Raw genomic sequence first — 22,868 nt, 5'->3', positions numbered from 1 at the left:
ATAGAACTGCTTTTCAAATTACCAAAAACATATGCTTCCAAACCAAAAGTTGCTCATAAGGCGGCATCCATAAATTACGTAACGCAAAAAATGCACTTTTTTGACCGCCTCCCCCCCGTATGTCACAAATCGTAACGCTTCGACGTACCCCCCTATGAAAATTACGTAACGCAGAAACTTACCCCCCCCACCTCTCATCTTCTGATGTTTTGAAATACTGATTTTCGAAGATCAAAGAAAGATTCAAACAAAAAATTCTTCTTAGTACCCATTGATGATAACTCTGATAAAATAAATTGATTGTTGTTAACTAATGATCTACCTTGTTTACTTTATTTGGTTTAAGAAGTTTGATAACTTGTTATGTCAAAAATTCTCCACTTAGTAATATTCGTCAAAATAATCATAATTTTTTTTAAATCAATTGAGAAAAAATTGTTAAATTTCCGGCTGAGGTTGAACTGAGTTCTTGGGGGTAAATGTTCCTAATTTCGGGTTTTCAACGGTTATTTCACAGATATTCAAAATACATTTTAAGGAGTCTATCTCAGAATCTTTAAAGAGGAAAGATTACAAACCAGTTTCAATCATGTTGAAGCTTACAAATTTTAAGCTGGTTTTGGTGTTTATCATTCTGAAAAAAATGAATCACATTAAAATAGCTGCGATTAAGTAAACTGAATTTTTTTAGGAAAAAATCGTTACGTAACGATGAGCATACCTCCCCCCCTACCCTATGTCACAATTCGTAACGATCGAGCTTACTCCCTCCCCCCCCTAGGAGCGTTACGTAATTTATGGATGCCCCCTAAATTATACATGTGGAAACACAAAATCTTAAACGAAAATCCTTCTTCAGATTAAAACAACAAAGACTCGAAAAAACAAAAAAAAATCAAAAAGATGCAAAAGCCCAAAATAACAAAAAAAAAATTGACAAAAAAGAAAAAAAAGACAACAAAAATGACAAAAAATATAAAAAATATAAAAAAGATAACAACCAAAAAAGACAAAAAAGACAAAAAAGACAAAAAAGACAAAAAAGACAAAAAAGACAAAAAAGACAAAAAAGACAAAAAAGACAAAAAAGACAAAAAAGACAAAAAAGACAAAAAAGACAAAAAAGACAAAAAAGACAAAAAAGACAAAAAAGACAAAAAAGACAAAAAAGACAAAAAAGACAAAAAAGACAAAAAAGACAAAAAAGACAAAAAAGACAAAAAAGACAAAAAAGACAAAAAAGACAAAAAAGACAAAAAAGACAAAAAAGACAAAAATGACAAAAATGACAAAAATGACAAAAAAGACAAAAAAGACAAAAAAGACAAAAAAAAGACAAAAATGACAAAAATGACAAAAAAGACGAAAAAGAAAGAATAGCCAAAAAGCGGTAGAAAAATAACAAGAATGAAGAAAATAACAAAAATTCAATTTATTGAATGGGCTTCGGTCGGGGAGTCGTTGAATCTGAAGAAGAAATGTTCATGAATTTTCGACTTATGCTCCTCCTTTCATTGATTCTTTTTTTCCGAAATTTTTCATCGGCTTCATAATTTCATAAATTTTATTTACCTAATGCAGTTCAAGATTTGATTACAAAAATTACAATATTCACAAAAAAACATTCTTACAATGAATGCAAAATAAAAAAAAAGATGAAACAATTAATAAAATACAAAAATTCAAAAATAACAAAAGTTCCAAATATTACAAAAATTTCAAAAATTAAAAAAGTTACAAAAATACGTAGTATTTCCTTAGAAAATATGAGTGCTTACTATGCCCCGGGTGCTCAGTATGCCCTTATTTCCCATACTGCCATAGCAATAAAAAAGTTATTTTTTATTAACTCGTTCAAGTTTTTATAGAGTAGATTTAACAGTGTTTAAATGTGAACTTTGTAGTTCATTTAAATAAGGTACACCGGGGTAAGTGGGGACGGTTTTTCGTATAGTTCAACTTTAAAAAATCATTAAAAAATCAGCAGTGGATCAATTTTGATAAAATCGCATTCAATGTGATGCAGAACATGTTGTTTACAAATGCTGAAGAGATGAGCTTGATAGACGAACAACGAAAAAAGTTATCAAGTGAATTGTTATGGACTGCTGGTGTCTTCACTTACCCCGCTTTATGGGGTAAGTGGGGACGGTAGATTTTCCCTTTGATTTCTCAGGAAATTTTGAAAAAAATTGTGTTTTCTTGGTTGAATACGTTACTTTATTGTTCGAACCGTCCAAAATTTTGAAAAAAAGTTCATGGTTGTGATAATTGTGTGTAATTTATGTTGCAATACACGAGATCCGATTTTATCGAAAATATATGCTTATTCCAGAAACACAAATACTTTTCCTAACTTTTCATGATCTGAATGCTAAATAAAGCTAAAATGTATTGAATGAAGGAGAAAAAATTGAAAAAAATATCTAAACATCAAGTATTATAAAGCCGTCCTCACTTACCCCAGGTAGGGTTTGGAGACAACATTTTAGATTTTTGAAAATAAACTCTTTTTTTTTAATTTTTTTATCGTCGTTTCTTTTCCTAACTGGTTGTTTCTAATGTAAGGATTGTTTCATTGTTGAGTTTTTGGCCAAGAGCCAGCTAGTTTACGAGAAATTTGCGATTGAAAAAGATGCACATCAACTCCACATCGTAGTTAAAAATAGAAAATTAACGAAAAGGCATCGTAAGCATCCGTTAATGTCGGAACCGTATCTTTTTTACAGTTGTTGGATAGATTACAAGTAAATTTAACATTCTGCATTAAAAGTTTGAAAAAATAGTTGACAGTATTGTTTTAATAGCCACCGTCCCCACTTACCCCGCGTCCCCACTTACCCCGGTGTACCTTACTTAAAATTTGAGCTGAGTCGTATTCTTTAAAAATAGCTGTGCTGATATAACCTGATATGGGAAGATTACCCGAACTTTTGGTTGCTTAATTATAGCACATTATAAATTGATCTTGACAAAGCTGTGGTTAAATTGCTCCTGAGAAAGATCCTGATATCATTGATTTTCAGCAAATTCTTAATAGGTAAATATTTGATTTACACTACATGGTCGGGATTCGACCAGACCGAACTGAACGCCATTAGCATTTTTCGGAGTCACTCGAGTTTAATGTACAAATATTTTCAACTATGGACAAAATCAGTAAAACTTAAAAACTAGAATCAATAGCTAATAATCCAAGGAACGCATTCCATTGACTTATTATTGATTTTTCGGTTCCGCTTAAGAATAACAGGAGTTTCGAAATCTGCAGTTTAAAAATTTTCTAATGGCGTTCAGTTCGGTCTGGTCGGAGGCAGGCCACATAACCTGAATAATTCTTCAACAAGATCTTGGCCAAAATTGAATGGTGTAAACAATGATTGTAACGTATTTTACATTTTTCCTCACTAACTAGTCTTTATGCGCATGGCAAATCACATGTTGTGTGGTTAAGAAACTGGAGCCTCAAGTGAGTGACTTCAAAACCGAAGGATCCCGTTAACGGCGCTCTGAGTTCTACTACGCAACGCGAGAGCAGTATTTTTTTAAAATTTAAAAGCAAAGAGAATTCGCCTGCGCTCTCACTTCCTGCGATTAGTTTTCATTCATAAAAATTTCAAGACCAAAAAATGTAAACAAAGAAGAATCAGTTCTCTCAACCCAGCCAAGCCCGCCTAGCCAACAGCTGGTGAGTGAGAGAGCCGCCGATCAGGTTGCGGCGATCCTCCCCCTCCTACCGACCGACTGAGAGAGAAGAATCCGTTTGCGTGAGAGCGAGCGACCAAATGAGAGATTAAAGTCCGTTGGGTTGAATTTAGCAGCGAGTGTTTGTGCCGAGTCGACGGGAATTCCGCGTGTTCGAATAGGAAACATATGTTCCGTTTGCTGGTGTTGGTGTTGCTAGTTCATTTTTCTTATCGCCTGGCATGGCGAAAGGAAACCCGGCTGTATTCCTCCTAAAAACGCAGTCAAATAAAAAAAGCCGGCTGTTGAATGGTTGCGTGCGTTGAGTCACTTTGAGAGAGCGAAGCTAGGAGAAGAGAGCATATAAGGTGGATTTGGGTGTGAGAACGGGGAAGAGGAAGTAAAAGTTGTTGTTGGTAGTGGCTGTTTGTTTTCGTTTTCGCCGGTTGCTTCGATTGATACGACGAGAAACGGCGAGTGGTTGGTTGATAGATTTTTCCACGTTTTGTCGCACGCATAGTCGGTTGTCTCGATTGTCTCGCAGTACTCGGGTTCCCGGTGGCGTCCGCGTGTGAATGAAAAAAAAAGTGCCCAAGAAAAATTTTTGGTGGCAAGTTTCTAGCTGTTTGGGTAGAATTCGTTGAGGAGACGTTGATGATTTGTCCGGGAACTGAGCCCGGTATCTAAAACGCGAATCGAGTTTTTGCCGTTTCACTGAAAACTTCAGCGGGGGGCCAAACGGCAAGTTCTCAATCGGTCCATTTTCGCGAACATGAGTGGTTAAGCCTTCCGTGCGAGTGATATTGTTGGTTAGGATTTTTGGGACCGTTACCACTTACCGAGACAGGAGAAGATCGAGAAACCACTCTCGCTCTTGATTCTCCGGATTTCGACCGGCGCGGAGCTCTCTTTTGGGGTTTGCTTTTCGAATGTTGTTCCTCCTGCCAAAGCCCCGACCCGACTGATGGTGTTGCTACCAAACTTAAGCCAATGAGCCGATTGTTCTTCAAGCTGGGCTAAGCGCAGAAGAGAAGTCCTGCAACAGAAGCAAGCAAGAGTTCCGTCCCAGTCCGTGACTGATGATATGTCGCGCTGCGCAGATTGGCCGTACTGTAGCTGACTGGGAGTTACGTGAAGCAAGATTTTCGCCTATGTGGTTATCACCCTTTTTCGAGCTGACTAATGAAGAGTTGGAGACTTGAGCGGTTCGTTCGGTTGGAGCATTTTCGCTACAGACTTCTCACGCTTCGGACGTGTGCAGTACTGCTGGCCAAAACGGATTGTTTTTTTTCTGGTTCCTCCTCGTGCGTACATCCAGGACTACGAGAACAGCTGAATACCTCATCACATAAGCCAGACAGTTTCGGATGAGTGTCGTTGGGTAGATTCTGGCTTAGTTTGCGGATGGCAAGTAGCTCAGCTCCAGGATTGGGATTGCTGTTGGCTGAAGATCACCCGGCTCTCTAATTTCTGTAGACTACGTTGGTCCCGAACGGACGATCGTCGAACAGTAAATGCTACTTACCACTATCTTCTAGAAGAACTGACGTTGATCAGCTGGAGATGTTCCTGGTGCCCCTCTAGGATGCCTGCGAACTAGAAGAACCGTATACGCTGCCGCTGTGTTGTTGTAAACAATAGATTCGAGTGAAACCCGTTAGGATTTGGATTGTTGTTTTGTTTATCTCTTGAGTTTTTTTTTGTCTGGAGTCCTATTGTGATGGGAGGATTTGTTTTGTGATCATCCATCGGTACCGTTAGTTGGAATTTGGACAGTGTGCGATCCTCTCTCTCCAATTAGTTTCGATACTAACTGTATCGGAATCAGTAGCATATATAAAGTTCGTTGGGGATTTTCAATACAGATCAGGCAATCAGTACTAATATTAAGTGATTTTTAAAGTCGAAGTTCTATTACAAAATTTGGGAGTTCCATAAAAAAAATATTAATCAGTGCTCTAATTACAAGCTCAAGTTAGCAAAAAAAATATTGAAAAGCATTCAAAGTGTTACACGTTCAAAGCCAGAGAAACCTAGTATAAGTGAAACATTACACAAAAGTTTTTTTTTCCGGAGAAGAATTTGTTTCGGTGTAGTGTGACCGTGCACAGTTGAAGTCGTCGCGTGAACGTTCCACGTGAAACAATGGACTTGTTGTTGTGCACCGAGAGTATCAGCAGTGTGAATGACGTTGCCGATGGTGACTTGACGGGCCAACAACATCGTCCGCAACAGAACCAGAACCTGCACCACGCCGCCTTGCAGCAGGCCCAGATGGAAGTGCGGCTCAATACCGCCATCAAGGATCCGATCTTTCTCGAGGAACGCTGTCTGGAGAATCTGCTTAAAGTCGAGGATCGCCATGAAGTGCAGTGCAACTCGAACTACTTCCTCACGGTGCAGAAGGAAATCAATCCGGGCATGCGCAAGGTCGTGGCGGAATGGATAATCGACGTAAGTTGGACCCCTCGTTTCATTTCTCTCTTGTCTGTCACTCTTCGTATGTACTTACCAGTTTCGATTGTGTAGTACCCGGCTCTAATTAAATCGGGCTGTGTGAGTGCTACGGCTCTTTAAATTTGACCGTATCTCGCGAAGTAGATTTTCAACTAGTGGGTACGTCATGTGGGTATTTAAATTCTGACATTCATGATAAATCGTGGTTGCGACTTTTTGCGCTTATGGGGTTAACATGTACAGATTAGTGGCTCAAATGCAATAAAAGATTTTCAAATTGAAGTAATCCTACTATAAAGGTATATTTCTGTACAAGTTAAAAACCAAAATCGTTTTCATGTTCTCATATTAGAATTTTAACATTGTTCTTAAGATGATTTAAAATTCAATCAAAAAGGAAGAATCCGAACGACGTCGTCCATTTTGAATCTTTCCTTCCCCTCCTTCCTTTTAGCGCTGGCTATGGTTGCCCTGGTCAAAAACCAGATTGTACCACCGATCCTTTTTTTCTGAAATCATTTCCAACAAACGCCGGACCGAAATTCGCGTAACAAGGAGAGGGATGAAAAACTTGCTTCATTCGGGTGGGGAGCTTTCGCATCTTCGGGACCATTTCGGGGAGCTTTCGGGTTTCTTCGTGGGGATGTAATGCATTCGTTGATCTCGTTGATGATGATGGCGATGATGATGATGATTGTTATTGTGGAACTTGTTGGTCGATGGCACAAAATGGCGGATCGGATCGGTATTTGCGACTTCATTTTTTTTTTTTATATTCTAGTTGCTAATCAAACGGAGCTTACGAACTTTTTGATATTTTCTGTTAATGGCGACAGCTTTTGAGAAAAGTCGTAATATGAATTTTTATCACCAGAATAATTCAATGATGTTTAGCGTGTTTCTGTTCAATGTTCAACATAAGAAACTTGAATATTCTAAATTGAGCTCTTCTGGACAGAGGCAGCATTTTTGTTACAGAAATTCTTTTTGAGAACTTCCTCAACATTTTGTTGGTATCTTACAGTTATCCCCTTTTTCGGTGCTGGAATATGGAACATTTGAACATTTTATAATAATTATACAGCTTAGAAGAGGTTTCTGATTAACTAATTTGAACCTGTTTGTCGCTGGTGTTTGCCGTCAAAGTATTTTCAGTTTACTTGAGGCGCAAGCAGCATCCGGAACGTTCAAAATGGCGTGTCTATGCGCAATCCCTAAACTGAAATTTGGTTTGAAATTTTTTCGTTAATTGGAACTTCAAAATTTTAAGCTATTCGCTTTGTGTTTCTTTTACTGATTTTTTTTTGCCGAAGTTATAGTCTTGAAATATTCATCTTTATTTTTATCATTTTTTGATAAAATTTTAGAACGTTTTCAAATATATTTTCGTACTTAAATATTTAAGGTTGATGTTGTGTTGTTTGTTCTTGTATTATGAAGGCGTTATTTAACCAGTTTTTCACATTTTTAATGACATTTCATAATCGTTTTAATTGATTTAAATTTTAGAGATTCCTGGCAATTATCTTCACATTTGGGAGGCTTCTTCTTAAATGTTTTTAAAATCTTGTTTAAATGTTTTTTTTTCAAAATTTCCTATCACATGTTATGCTTTTAGGCTTATTTTGTAATTTTGTTTTGTTTTATTTCGCATTTAAGATGTTTTAAGTTCTTTGAGATTTTTCCTTTTCAATTTTTTTTTTTTGAAAACTTAAACCGTAACTGTCAATCACTTCTTTATCCACATATTGTAGGTATATATTATAAGCGTTTTTGTTTATAATTTATTTAAGGGCCATTTTGTTCTTCTGAGGCATATCTAAGGGGTTTTTTTTTTGGAAATCGGTACAAACTGTAAAGCGTTTTTCTTTTAAAAATTTTAACAATGAATCTTGTTTTACTTTGTATTTATAAATCGCTTTAAGCGTTTATTATATAAAGTTTGTTTATTTTACCTTATAAACGTTTCTAATATTTTTTTCGCATTTTTAACTGCATTTTTTTTAAACGTTTTATTTGTCTAACACCTATTCCTAAAAATTAAATTTTTTGAGTTGTTTCGTTTATTCTGTATTTTTATAAGTTCCTTGCACATTTTTTTTATTAAATTTTATATTTTGTGATCCTTTTTTTATTCGCATTTATGTAAATTGAACACATTAAAGACCGCGAAGAAATCTACGCCGAGATACACAAAAATTCAGCTTTCTATTTCGCAAAACTCGCTGGACCCAATTTTTTAAATTTAGTACTTTTGAGTTACCGAAAGTATTCTGTTCAATTTTTTTAAGGATAGAGTTGCATTATTAAATTTATAACATTTGAGTAGTGCTTCTTAGAGTAGCACAATCACGACGAGCGGTAAAACGAGAAATCTCGTATTTGGTCCGCAAATAAAGTTGAACTTATTTTGGTGTGTTTAATTTTTTTTCCATATTTTCAGTCGTATTCTGTTACTATTTGATTTTTTTTTGCAATTTTGATTTTGAGGATTGTTTTTGCAAGTGTAGTTTTTTTGTGGACAGTTCGAAATACATCCCACACAGAATTTTTAAATTGTTTCAAGCGTTATAGTTTTCTCCATACATTTTTTGAATAAATGTCATTTTTTTGTGTTTTTTATTGTTCTTTAGGCTCTTTTTACTATTTCGTAGTCTTTGCATCCAGGTACATTTCTGTGCTTTTAGCAGATTCTACTTTTTCAATTGTGAAATTTATTTTTGCATGTTAAGCTTATCTACATACACATTTGTTTTGCTTTTTGATCCGTATATTAAAATAGCAATTTTTACGTATTTCCTTCATGACCTTTTTTCTTTTATTTATTCTATTTTATTTTTTATGTAGCTGTATTTTAGAATATGTATTTTACATCTTGAGCAAAGTAGTTTGCTAGTGCTTATAGCCTCATATTTCGGAAAACTGTGTGCACTTTTAAGGCTAAGCTATTTACGCTTGTTCTAGTTACACTGGATTGAAAATGTTTTGATTTAGTTTTCTTAACATTTACCTTTTTATTTTGTTCCCAATTTTAACTGTAGGGGGGGGGGGGGGATCTGCTTTCTATGTATTTTAAAACATTATTAGTGTTTTTCCAAGTTGGGTTAATATGTCAACTCGAATACGTCAAATGCGAATGCTGTACGCGTAGCTGTATATTTTATACAACCCGTCCCTAGGAAATGTAGGATAGTTTCGCTCGCCCTAAATCTTTCCATGTTGAAATCCACAAACAACTTCGATGTACATAAATGCGGCTCAATAAAAGTACATATTTAAGTAGATAAACATCTGCCATAAGCCAGATTTTGTTTACTTTTCTGCATAGAATGCAGATGTACTTCAATAGATTTTCCATTAGCTGGAACCATTTTTTTGGTGTCAAAACTGGAGTGTGGCGATATCAATTTTTTTTTCTTAAAAGAGCTGTAAAGTCTTTGTACCCAAAGTAAACATATGAACAAATTTGTTTTCATACTGACGCATACATACATATATTTATTGAATTTTTGTGAGATGAACTATCTAAATTTTGAGAACACTAAATTGATGAATTGTAACCGTGATTCAAAGTTTTTCAATATTAAAAATGTTTTCCTTAAATGTTTTTTTATATGATTTTATTTTAGAATATCATGTGCAAAAGTACGCAAGTGTGTATAACAGAACTCTCAAACTGCACAGAGAAAATTTTCTTTGTAAATTCCAAGTGCTTTGCAGCTAAAATTGAATATCTTTCCAAGGAGCTCTGTTAGTTTTGTTAATTGACGACTTTTTCATAAAATCTTATTTTCTTGAGTTACCCAAGGAACTTTCAAATGTGGCATGATCAGGAGCCCCTCGTCTTTGGTTCAGTTATCACTGGCGATGACATAACTTTTTCTGGGTACAAATCTACCAGCGAGTTTCGTACTTTTATTATTATCGAACCCGACTCACTCGTTATCGCCCAACCCAGCCGAAAAAAGAAACCGGCACAAAGAACACCAATCAAAGCTTCTCGTTCTCCGGAAGTCAGTCTTATGTCACCCTGCTGGCCGCCGGTGATTCCTTCCGGCCTAGCTCAAGCTAGCAAGAAGCTTCTGATGGAAGAGGAAATATCCGCTGCCACTATCTACTTCTAGCTGTTGCCAGAGATACTTTTACTTTTAAATAGACTCTTTTCTTCCGATCGTCTCGCACCTTTTCGGTTGTGTTCGTTGCCTTTTGTATGTTTTCCTTCTTTTTTTCTTCTAGTGTTGTTATTGTTGTCATTCTAAGATTATAGCTGGCTATCTAGCACTCAGCGAACATGCCGGCGGCAATACATTGTCAATTTCGGCGACTGGCTGCCGCAATATGTTTGTTGGCGACCGTCGAGAATGTCATTTGCCAAATTATAAATTCAATTTCGCGTTTTTTTTACTGTGGGGAAACACATATGTACGAAGGTTCTTGAGCTGCTACTTATTTTGCTTATTCTTTTCGATCACAGACTAGCGGAGTCACATTTTCGACATTTTTTTTCTAAATTCAGTTGAAATTAAACGTCTGTTGATACAACTGCCGGTCTTTAAGAAATGACTAAAGTTTCTTTCAAGTTTCCCCAAAACAAAAGAAATCAGTCAAGTCGTTTTGTCGTCGCCAAAGGTTTCTAAGCTCAGCTTGATAATTCTTCTTTAAATTGTCGGTTTCTTTCATTGTCACTGTTTAAAGTGCGCACACAGTCAACTTTGGGTCGGTAGCAAGAATTGAACCATGACTAACCGTAGAGTAATTTGAGCAGCCGTCCGGCCAATCGATTGGCTTTAGAACCTACCTTGGTGGGGTGGTAGGTGTATTTCGCTGATCGGCAATTTTTCGCCCGGTAGGATTGGTCCGAAAAATGGCAGAGCGAAGCGAAGATCATCGACTTTGAGTCGGGCTTCCCCGGTGAAAACTAAAACTGTCAATATTACGGTTTGTTATAATGACACTCATCACGGTGGCAATCTTGTTCCGTTCTGAACCTTTCTTTGGGTTAACGAGCTTTAAAGGCGGCTTGATCCGTCCAGGAATAGCTTTCGTAGACATTTTTTTACTTGTATCCTTTTTCTTACAAGATCCCTTGAGAAATATCACGAAGTTGGTCGAAACTTCCAGATCACTCATTTTTAGGTGGTAAACCCCTCTCGTAGGTTTCCATAGCACCTGCATATTCAGAATTCAGAATTGAACCCAACATTGAGAACTCAAATTAGTAACTTTGAATAAGAACTCAGATTCAGAACTCGATCTTAGTTCTCAGCTTCAGGATTGATGACTCGCATTTAGACTCTAGACTTAGAACTTACATTCAGCTCTCAGTTTCAGAACTCTCTCTTAGCACTCAAATCGTGAAAAAGTATAATTTTTCTTGTCAGATTATTCTCATTGACAACTCACATATCGCACTCAGATTATGAACTTAAAACTCAGATTTGGAACTGAAACTTAGCAATCAGGATCAAAACTCAGAATTTGGATTAAAAACATAGGTTTAAAACTTATCCTCCGGATTCAGATTGAGAACTCATCCTCAGGATTTAGAATTAGAATTCAAATTTGGACCTCAGACTCAGAACTCACATTTAGAACTCAAATTCAGAACAAACTATTGAAACTCGTAATCCGAACTCTCTCTTAGAACTCAGATCGTTATCTGACTGTCTCCAACCCAGTAAACATGAATCGGCAGAGAGGTAACTCAAATCGACAGAGGCGTCGTAATGATCTCTCTGGCCATTTTGCATCATCTAATCGACAGAGAGGAACACACCATACGCGTGCCTTGGGTGAGTGCCACCATATAATCTAAGACACGCCCTCCAGAGAAACACACGATCACAATCCGAATCGTGTTTGTGTTTCCCTTCGAGACGCGTGTTTGCCTGCCTGAGAAGTCGACTTTACGATTGAAAGTACGATTCAAACTGATTTCGCATGTACGCATTCGTATTCGTTGTCTCTAGGTATCTCGGCAAGACAAACCGAATGAGAATATTTGCGTGCTTGGAGTGTCGCCGAAATTAACCGTTTTATTCTAAGTTCGGTGACTCAACTCTTAATTTTTGGCATGCACTATCGATTTCTGAGAGGACGCGCTTACTTGGAAGCTGCTATTGATTCAAGGTGGCAAAAAAGAAACGCATCGTGGTTAAAGCGTAACATTTCAAAAGGGCGAAACTGCCAAATGTAAACAAATCGATTTAACGGTCATTCCGGATGTACGTGGTTGCCTTTTACCTAATAAACGCGGTTTCATCTTAAAATCACTTAAAACTTTCAAAAAATTGACAAAATTCAATTGGGCGAAACTTCCTGTTCATGCATTTTCGTTGGAACGTGAGGTTACTGCTAGTTTCGCCCTTATGAAATGATACGCTAGATATGAACGCTCCCCCAATAAGAATTGATGGTCTATGAACATCATCTATAGCAGCCAACAGCCGCTTAAAAAAGCTACGCAAAATGTGCTTAGAATCGAAAATATATTTTTGATTTTTTTTTTTTTCATTTTTCGCTGAAAAATTAAATTAGATTTCAGCGTCAATAAAATGTATTTTATTGTATTTCTCCTAATTTAGAAAAACTCAATTAAGGGAGCTCTTGTCACTTGTCGGGGAGTTGTGTTGAAAAATTATGTAGAAATTGAATAATCTTTGATAAATGTAAAATCATTTTCAAAAAATCAACAATTTTACCTGTTAGTCCCATCGTATTTATCCTCCGATATCAACATCTGACTCCCTGGAAAGCTGAAAATTGGTAAAACAAACAAAAACAAAGCCCTCACACATTTTGCACAGCTTCAAACACAGTCAGATGACTGATGCTAACCTCATTTGCTTTGAGGATTTACAACAACACATTTCGGAAAAAATGCCCAAACACCTGGATTTAACGTAGAATTTTTAAGCCAGCGAGGTGAAGTAATATATTTATCAAAAGACACACGTATAATCAATGGGATGCAACAAAAGTTTATTTTACTTGAAAAATCCCGTTTATCATACTTCTAAATTATTTTGAGTGAGGGATTCGGGTGAAAGGGCTCAACGACAATGAGTTAAAAATCGTTGATTTGGGATGCCAGATGAATCTGAAAATAAATAAATAGTTGAAAATTTCAGATGAATTTAAAACTCGTTTTACTATGACTGTTTACTTCAAAGTAAGAAAATTGGAAGATTTTGACAAGAACCAACGAAGTGTTGAGCTGTGAGCTGTTCATAGCACTGGAAGAGGATGTAAAATTGTTAAGAATTTTGATAGATTGTATCAAGCGCCGTTTTATATTTTTGAAAATACATTTCAGTGTTGTCTACTTAAAAGTGAGAGCTTATTGCACATTTCATGTGATTTAAATAATTGCACAAGGTTTATAAAAAAAATCAAGTAAAGTACTACATAATTCCCCATTACCTATCCCAGCAAACATTTTTGAAGCTATATTCTTATGCTGTTTTGATATACATTCCATGTAGGTACATTATAGATAGATCGAATGAATGTTGAAAAACAGCATTTACCTATCAAAGTGGAGGCAATATACATACATAATTTTCATTTCTTTCTAAAGCGACGAAAACTACACCTATCGGGCTCTATCCGATACCTCATTCGTTCCTATCGGAAGAATGCAAGAGAGCGCAAGATTTTGCTGTCTAATCGTTACCAGCGACAATATTTTTGAGTTCTCTCATTGGTCTTTATTACTCAATTCTCGCATCTGATTGTTAGCCATACGAATGTACTGCTGATTGCAGAGAGAACGATGACGATGATTTTCTCATTTGAAGCCCGCGCGGGAGGAAAATCATTCCAAAATTTACAAACATGGCAGACTTTCTACCATATCCGATTTAAACTGACTTCAGACGACATTTTATACGATCTTTTCACTATGCAGTTGGAATTAAGATTCACAACACCATTGTAAACGACTAAAGTTATCGTTTCTGTTACGATTTCATGTTTACTGGGATGTTTATACCTGTTCACAAAAGCTTCCTAACTACTCTAAACCCTATTACGAAGGACTTGATTGCGCTAGTTTTAGATTATTAAGTCCCATCGTTTCCCGAAGCCACGCTATTTGTAAGAAGTAAGACTGGAGCAGTCTACATATGAAACACGTGAGAAGACGAGACATGAGCTGTGTGATCCCAGCAAACATTTTTGAAGCTCTATTCCGATTATAGAATAAAAAGAGGCCATAAACCTAAATAAATTTAACTTCTTTCTAAAGCGATGAAAACTACACGTATTGGGCGTTATACGATATTTTATTCGTACCTATCGGACCGAAGAGTGCAAAACGCGAGAGATTTTGCTCTCAAAGTCTTAAAATCGTCGACATACCGCGACAATATTTTCTGGTTCTCTCATTGGTCAATATTATTCAATTCGTATCTGGTTGCACTGCTGGTCGCAGAGAGTACAAAGCAATTTTATTTTTTCACTTGAAGCCCGCTCGAGAGGAAAAAATGAGCATAATAAGCACAAGTTTCAAGATTTACAAACATGGCGGACTTCCGATCAAATCCGATTCGAAGCGACTTCAGACGACTGTTTGTACGATGGCTTCAGTATTTATTCGGTTAGAATTTCGATTCACAATACCGTTGTTAACAACTTGAGCTATCATTTCTGATACGATTTCAAGTTTGTGAGACGCGAGAATGTGAGTCGTAACAGGATGAGACGTGGGCTGTGAGGTGTGAAACAGAGGATATGAGATGTGGTATTTAAGACTGCTACATGTAAGAAAGTGAGGGAGATCGTAAAACTTGTAACGTGAGAAGATGAGATGTGAGATATGAGAGATCTTTTAGTGAGTTTTGAAGTTATTTGAAGTGTTGTCAGTTTTCCAGAAGTAAAATTTGTGTGAGAAATGAGGTCGAAAAGTTGAAAATATGTCAAGTTTTCTTATCATTATTCTCGGTTAGATCGGGACGCAGAGCACAGCGTTACTCTCACTTTCAGTAAATACCGGAGTAAAATTCTAGCTAATTCATTGACGTTAGCGAGTGGCTAGCCTGTTTTTCTTTCGAATATCGAAGCGTGTGGTAATTTATTCGAGAAGTAAAGAATTTATAGCTTCGATTGATTTCAAAAGTAACTTACTGGAGGGGGACTTCCCTACAAACTAGTAGTTAATCATAGATAGTTGGAATTGAGAGTGTTTTTTTTTCTAATCATTAGCCGTGAACCATGAATCTTATTTGCGGAATCAGTGAATGCCTTGCAAATTGAGAGATTTCTAGGATGTCGTACGCATGCGGCAATAAACTAATAAACGATTATACATGTTGAGTTCCCACACTCAGGGCGCAACATAATCTAGATTTAAATTTATAACCTACTTGGCTAGGCTAACTGTGTGGAGTCCGAAGGCAGAGTAAAATTGATCAAATTAGCAACGACATGGATCACGATTGCCACCCGGAAAGCTGGGCCAGCAGTGTTGCCAGTTTTGCGGGATTTTGATTCGGGAAGCAATGTATACAGTTTCCAATCACTTGTTAAACACACATCAGTTAATCGAAACTAATTGCCGGCAAGTATATTGACACTTTTCGTAGTGGTTGAACCGAAATCTAACCGGTGAAGGTGTGTAGCACCTCAATCAGAGTCTGAGTATGGCCAATAAAACCATAAATCCGCGCAGCAGTAAACTTAAAAATTCCTCTCTCTCTGCATCTTCTGAATCGGTGGTTGAACTAAAATCAAAAGTTTCAGCCGCGATCACTCGTTTTTTGGTTCGACCGAATTCCATCATCAGTCGAAAAAGAGAAGAAGCGCCACTTTATGGCCTTTGAACAGACTCTGACTGGTCGTCAGGCTCCCGAACGATATCGAACAACCGAAACCGAAAGCCCGTTTCACAGGTTAACCTTTCCGATCTTCTAGGAATAGGACCGGGGCCAATCTTTTTCACGCCGCCACCGTCAAAGCCGTTTTACCTACCTGCCGTTAATAGAACCAGCAAATCGGACAACAAGCGAATTTAATGACCGATGATCTATCCACCACCACCGGCCGAAAAATATCGGGCTCCGGCATTCGGTAGAAAACGAAACCTGGGAAAGCATCGGGGATTCCGTTTGATTAATGGGGTACCCGAGAGAGATCTCCTCTCAGACTGGACTGGTTGTTCGGCTGATGGTGTGTATAATGGTTCGAAATCGAGCCGTTGGACGGCTGTTGTTGTTGACTCTAAATAAATGGTAATCCCGTCGATCGTAATCCTGTTCAATTTGACGACTTTGTTTGATTTATGCGCTCTGCGAGCCTTTTTATTTCGGAAAATTGCTCGGAACCGATGGAGCGGAAAATGTGTGATGGCGATGACTGTTGAAGAACTATTATATGAACTGTTATATTGATAGGTCTGTTCATTGTTATCGATGATTGTTTGATGAACTGGTCAGGTAGATTGCCAGTTCGTCTTCCTCGTATTGTGACGAAGTCGAAAAAAATCCAAGAGTCATCTTCCCACGATCACTGCCGAGTGTGTTGATGGCCGGACAATTGATTTTTATAGCGACAACATCGCAGTAGGCATCCGTGTCTCTCGGCGCGAGGGAGCGTCGTCAATCTGCGCCATAAAAGTTTCTCAAAAACATATTTATTTCCTAAACAAAAGAGACTAAATCACAATTTTAATTGAGTCAATCCCGAGAATTTTTATTCTAATCACTGGCCCAAAACATCCCGGCATTGTTTATGGTCCGCACCCCGAGCGCGCCATATATTCCCGAGCCATATATCACTTCTTGAAAACTGACAAAAATGCACCAACACCCAAATGAAAACAACGTCGTCGCTGCACGACAGGAGTCAGAAAAATAGTCGTCATCGGATATCCAAAAAGATTCCGAGCCGCACGATCACGAGGTGTGCAGCACTGGCTGAACTGGACTTAGACGACTATCACTGAACGAAAAAAAATGCTAAAAAATAAATACAAACGAGATGACAGTGGACGATTGTAAAATATCAACTCCTGCTGCTGGTGGTTTTATCCCTCACTCGCGGTTGAAAAAGATGCGAAATTAATGATTCGAGGTGATTTTTTTTTATGTCACACAAGTTAATAAGCTAAATAAGTGTGTTTTAATTCTCCCTAACGAGGGCATTTGAGTGGGGAGTCTTGTGGTATAACAGTTCAAACATTTATAATAAATAATCGGTCGTCTAGGAGCACTGCCATTCTTGTAGGAAAAGTTGATCAAAAACGTGAAAAAGTGTGGTTCGCCAAAAAAAAATCTTTTGCAAAGATGTCATGTTTACCATGTTTGCTTTATGGTTCGAACACACACTTTTTTATTCAGTGTAGTCTCTCTGAGCGTCAATAATTTATTTTCTTGGAGATGACAATCTATTAATTCTATCACCCTTAAAATTGGAGACTTCAAGAACTGGTAACGTCAAATGAAAACAATTAAGTTTTTGAGCTACCAGATTTCCAAACACTCAAAATAAAACTGTTCGTTAAATTCACGTGTAAAATCACATAAGCCATACTTTTGTAGAATTCCGTTCACGTTCCATCACGCGTCGTCTCACGTCACATTCTTGAGGTTCATGTCTCGGCGTCTGACATCTCGTGTCTCGCATCACATGGCTTCTGTCACTCTTCTCACTTTACACGCCCTCATGTGAGTTCTGACTTCTGAGTCAGAGGTGTAAATGTGGATTCAGCATCTGAGTTCTCTGCATGAGTTCCGGGTTTAAGTTTTCAATCTGAGTTCTGTGTCTAATTTCCTCAACTCAGTTTTTAACAGATTGCGAACCAAATACGAGAATTCGTGTTTTGAAGAACTGCATTAGATCCATTGCTGAAGTGAAAATGTTGAGCGACAACAAAAAAAGGTCATCACTTCGAGCGAAATTTCCGTTACTTTGACGTAGCCTGATTTTTGTTTTCACCAGTCTCAGATTAAAAAAAATAATGTTGGCAACCCTGTATGCGCACTTTCAATTGTAGCAATCGACTTCTCAGACAGGCAAACACGTGTCTCGAAGGGAAACATTGAAACTTGATTCGGATTGTGTTCGTGTGTTTCTCTGGAGAGCGTGTATTAGACTATTTCGAGACACTCACCCAAGGCACGCGCATGGTGTGTACCTCTCTGCCGATTAGATGTTGCAAAATCGCCAGAGAAATCGTTACGATCCTTTTGTCGATTTGAGCAACCTCTCTGCCTGCCATGTTGACTTCGATATGTCAAATTTGGTACAGTGATTTCCGAGCTACAGAATGCCGCGGACCTTGATGGTAATTCTAAGGATGAGTTCTGAATTTGAGATCCGAATCTGATCGGAACTTTGAATTCTAAGTTTAAGTTTTTGATTTCAAGTTCCGAATCTGAGTTTTTGATCAAATTCTGTTTCTGAGTTTGGATTCTAAGTTAATAATCCGAATTCCGACTCCTAAATCTAGTTATTAAATTTGAGTTCAGAGCTATTAATTTGAGTTACTGATTCTGAGCTCTACATTTGAGTTCTGAATGTGAGTTCTGAGCCTGATTCCGAGTTCTCTATTGTGTGTCTGAATTTGAGTTCGAATCTCTGAATTTCATTTATTAATTTGGGTTTTGAGTTCTGATTCCGAGTTCTGGATCTGAATTCTGATTCTTAGATCCAAACTTCAATTTGAGTTCTGTTGGATTCTCCTTTCTGAATACATATGCTATCAGAGCCTGGGTTTTTAATTTTCAATCCGAGTTGTGATTCTTATTTAATCTGAGTTCTGAATCTCTGTTTCTGTATCTGAATTCTAAGTCAGAGTACTCATTCGGAGTTCTGACTTTATCTGATATCTAAATATGAGTTCCGGTTCTGAGTTTGGTTCTTAGTTTCAAGTTTGAACTCTGATTATGAGTTCTCATTTTATGAACTTATTTTCAAGATTATGAGTTTGGAATCTGAATTTTTAATCAGTATTCTGATTTCTGTATCTGAGTTCTAAATTTTTAGATCTTGATTCGAGTTTTAAAAACATAAGATCTGGGTCTGATGTTCTGATTTCAAATTTTGAGTTCTGCACTCTTCTTTTTTGGTACTTAAAATTGGGTTTGACTGAAATTCAAAACATAGTTACAACTTAAATTTGAGTTCCATTTTTCCTCCTTGCGATGGTTCAAAGCGGAGTTAAAACTGTAAACTCAAATTATGTTGTTTTGGTTCAAAACAGCACTTCAGTAGTGCTGTTTTTGAGTTTGGCAAAAGGGCATGTGAGCTCTGAATCCGAGTTCTAAGTATGAGTTCTCTAAATTTTATTCCTTAGAGTTGTGGGTTCTGAATACGAATTTTGATTTCCCTGCTGAATTCGTGTTCAGTATATCAGTCCTGAATTCTTAAACTAATACCAGTTTCAGTTTGAAACTGTATAACAGTTTTTAAATTCATTCCCCAAACTGTCCGAAAACACCAAATCATATCAGGATTGGGACACCTAACTTTCAACTGGATTCAACGATCCAAATTATGATTTAAAAGTAATGTGATAATCTGCTCAAAGAAGTTCCTAATCGAAACTTTTCGAAAAAGGGGAAAAATCTGGCATTTCATTTCATAACCCCGACTGACCATCGGAGTAAGACATTGTTTTCCAATTAGCGGAATATTTCCGTTTTCCCTCGCGCGCCAGGTTAACACCTATTACTGTAGCCGGTTCTAGTCGCCGATTTCTCCAGAGAAGAGATCTTCCAGGGTTCTGACGGCGGGCGCAGGGCATTTTATATTTCACGCTGTTTAGCTGTGCCCCATGTTTTCGACTCCCCACGCTGGCTGTCGAAGCGAATTCAATTTTCGAATCCCCTTTCGTTCTGGGAAGAGGTGTTAGGAACAGGAGAACGACCGAAGAGGGCAAAACACTTTGTTTTCAACTTTCTACCTTTTCATTTTGTTGAGTTTTCCACGATAATATGCGTACGGAAGAGTGAGGTTAAGTAGGCTTTGACGGATGTTTTCAACGACGCCGCCGCCTTCTTCGATCAACAACGACTGACATGAAGAGCGTGAAACGATGGTTGAAGCGGTGGGCGTCCAAGCATGCCATGAGCTTCAGATATGGGAATCGGAACAATACCGGGAAAGTGTCTGGGACCGGGGAAAATGGAAGTGTACGCAAACTTCACATTTATCATCCGTCATAACGTCCTAAACCCTTGATACGCAATGTTCCGGTGTGGGAAAAAAGGAAGGGGACGACCTGAGACCGGCTCCTAGCTAGCAAGCTTGGCTAGGGGCAGAACATATTTGTAAATGAGCTGTGCGATAAGAAACACAACTTAACACCGGAGAGAAAAGTGCAACAAGTACTTTGGCCCGCTAATTAATGGGTCTGGGTCAGTGCACTGCCTGCCGGCTTTCGATTTTGGAACCGAGCATTTTTCCGCTGTTCGGGATTTTAAAGGCCCGTCTAAGCGGGGTTGATAGAACATTATGGCGGTTTCAAGTTAAAGCGATCAGGTCAGTGAACTGGAAACCTGGGAAGAAGGTTTGCCTTTTTTAATGGTCTCTTGCGTTTAGTTTGATCCAATAGATCTAAATATTTAAGGATTTAAGCACACTCTAAGAATCAATAAAAAATCACTTAAGCTAGCACAAATCCAACTAAATATTTACCCTAGCACTACAGTTTGAACTATAAAATCTGTCACAACAGCGTCGCTCTGCTCCAGCTCAATAGATATTAATAAGCTCTCTAGAAACTGTGAATGGGCGACAAAATAAGGCGAGCAACGCCGGCCCGGAACGCGTTTTAGATCGCTCGTAAACCATAGACGAAAAATTATGCCCTCGGTCGGCCAGCCAGCCGGTACGTGAGCCATAAAACTCTGTTAAAATGTCACCTTGACGGACACCACCCAATCAGGGAGCCTATTGAAATTTCTTCCAGCAGTCGTCCAAAAACACGTGTTTTCGTCTCGCTCTTGCCGATTGTCGTCTTCGTGTTCTTTCTGTTTACGAAGGATAATTCGGCTCAGAGTCAACTCACTCGATGAGCCCCCCACCTCTCTCTTTCTGTTAGAAAAATGCCAAATGTCAACGTCACTCGCATCGGACTGCTATTGAGTCTCTCCGTCGTTAATCCCAAAAACAGAAATAAACACGATCATCAAACTCCCTACTAGTCCCCACTTTTGTGGAGCTGGCTCTCGGCTCGGCGGCTCCTCAACAAGAGTAGACGAGTTATCATTCATCACAGTTGACGGCGAAGAACGAGCCGAAAAACGACGAACCCCAGCCCCAGATTGGGATTGAGGCAGGAGACCCACATAAAAATTGCTAGCCGCCAAATTCCCACACACCTCCTTCGGTCGTTCGGCCCAACTCGCAAACTCGATCTCTCATCCCCGGGGCCAAAAAATCCTTCGTCCGTCCGACCGCCCCATCCTAAATTTGCCGAAACAGGTAAGTCAATCTGACTTCCAAAACTCACCTCATTCCTCGCGGTTGGTTATTCATAAGGCCTTATAGAGGATCGGATTTGTGCGTTTAGAGAAACACCTCCTCGCCTCGACCAGCTTCGAAGACATAACCGACCGAGAAAGATAGACCGACGGCGATGGTCCTCGTTTTCGCTTTCATTTTGAGCTGTAGAAATACCGTGGGGTGTCGAAAATGGGGATTCCAAAATTTTAGGCACCGAAATCCGGTAATATTTGCAATTTTGGAACAAAAACCGACACAAAACTACTTGAATTTTATTGCGACAGTTTTTTCGAGCAGTTTTCTGTCTCACGCAAACTTTTTAGTTCGAATAATTCTTACTGGGATGGGTAAATGAACTTTTTCATCAATTCTATAAAAAAATTCGAGCAGTTCCCACTACTTGAATTATTGTGAACAGTCCAATTTAGGGTTAAAATTGTTCTACAAAATCAATGTTTTGTGGTATTAGACACGTCTTTTTGTCATTCCTCAAACTGTCAACTCTCTGTAGTTCAAACTGGTTTGTTTCAATAAGTTTTTATTCGAGTAGTTCATGTTACTCGACATTATTTTCGAGTTCATTCTAGTTCTACTTAGTCATATCTTTCAGTTCCCAGTCAAGAAATTGTGCCCGAAATTTGACCAAAAACTGCCCGAAATCGGTCCGGATTATTGAAATTGAAAGACCGGAAAATGGATGAAAATAAATGTGAAACATTTGTTTATCTTTTACTTCACTTATTAGGTAATTCCATAAATTTTGAACGTTAGTGTTAAGCGTTTTTTTTTATTTTATTTTTTTTTAATAAGGTACAAATTTGAGGGCGTACCAGATCATTTATTTGCGTTTTAAGATATTTCTTCTTCTGATTTTAAAAGAATGCCTTGAACAATAAGCTTGAACTAAAACCGACAAAGCTTTTTTGGTAATTTAGAACGAGAAATTTTTTCTTGTAACGAAAAGAGCAAACATTTTTTTAAATCATTAAAAAAATATCCAGTTCAATGTTCGTCCATTTTTACGTCCCAAACAGAGGTGCAAAGCATCGCATCATTTTGCATGCAGCGTTCGACTTTTTCCCGACCAGATCAAACTAACTTTATCTTCGGAAGCGTCGGCTTGCGAACATAGCACGCCGACTTTTGATTGCAAATGAACGCATCGCAACGACGCTGTGGCACGATTGGTTCAAATGACTGCATCTCTTAAGTTCATTCCGATGCTTTGCGAACAGTTCGCCTACTGATTTTAAGGCGACGTCAACCGAAGGATCCGTTCG

The 22,868-nt window shown here is 38.0% G+C and overlaps 1 protein-coding gene across 1 annotated transcript in view; it reads left to right on the top strand.

The window, feature by feature from the left end:
* Positions 1 to 3,206: 3,206 nt before the first annotated feature.
* The window catches only part of LOC129740305 (G1/S-specific cyclin-D2), a 192,003-nt gene continuing 172,341 nt past the window's right edge, over positions 3,207 to 22,868 (top strand). Inside the window, exon 1 of the mRNA XM_055731945.1 lies at positions 3,207 to 6,138. Coding sequence (XP_055587920.1) covers positions 5,830 to 6,138 — 309 coding nt within the window. The 5' untranslated portion in view covers positions 3,207 to 5,829. The remainder of the gene's footprint in view (positions 6,139 to 22,868) is intronic.

The sequence above is a fragment of the Uranotaenia lowii genome, chromosome 1 (genome assembly GCF_029784155.1).
Source record: "Uranotaenia lowii strain MFRU-FL chromosome 1, ASM2978415v1, whole genome shotgun sequence".
NCBI lineage: Eukaryota > Metazoa > Arthropoda > Insecta > Diptera > Culicidae > Uranotaenia > Uranotaenia lowii.
Note: the sequence above shows the minus strand (reverse complement) of the source record. Positions and strands in the feature narration are given on the sequence as shown.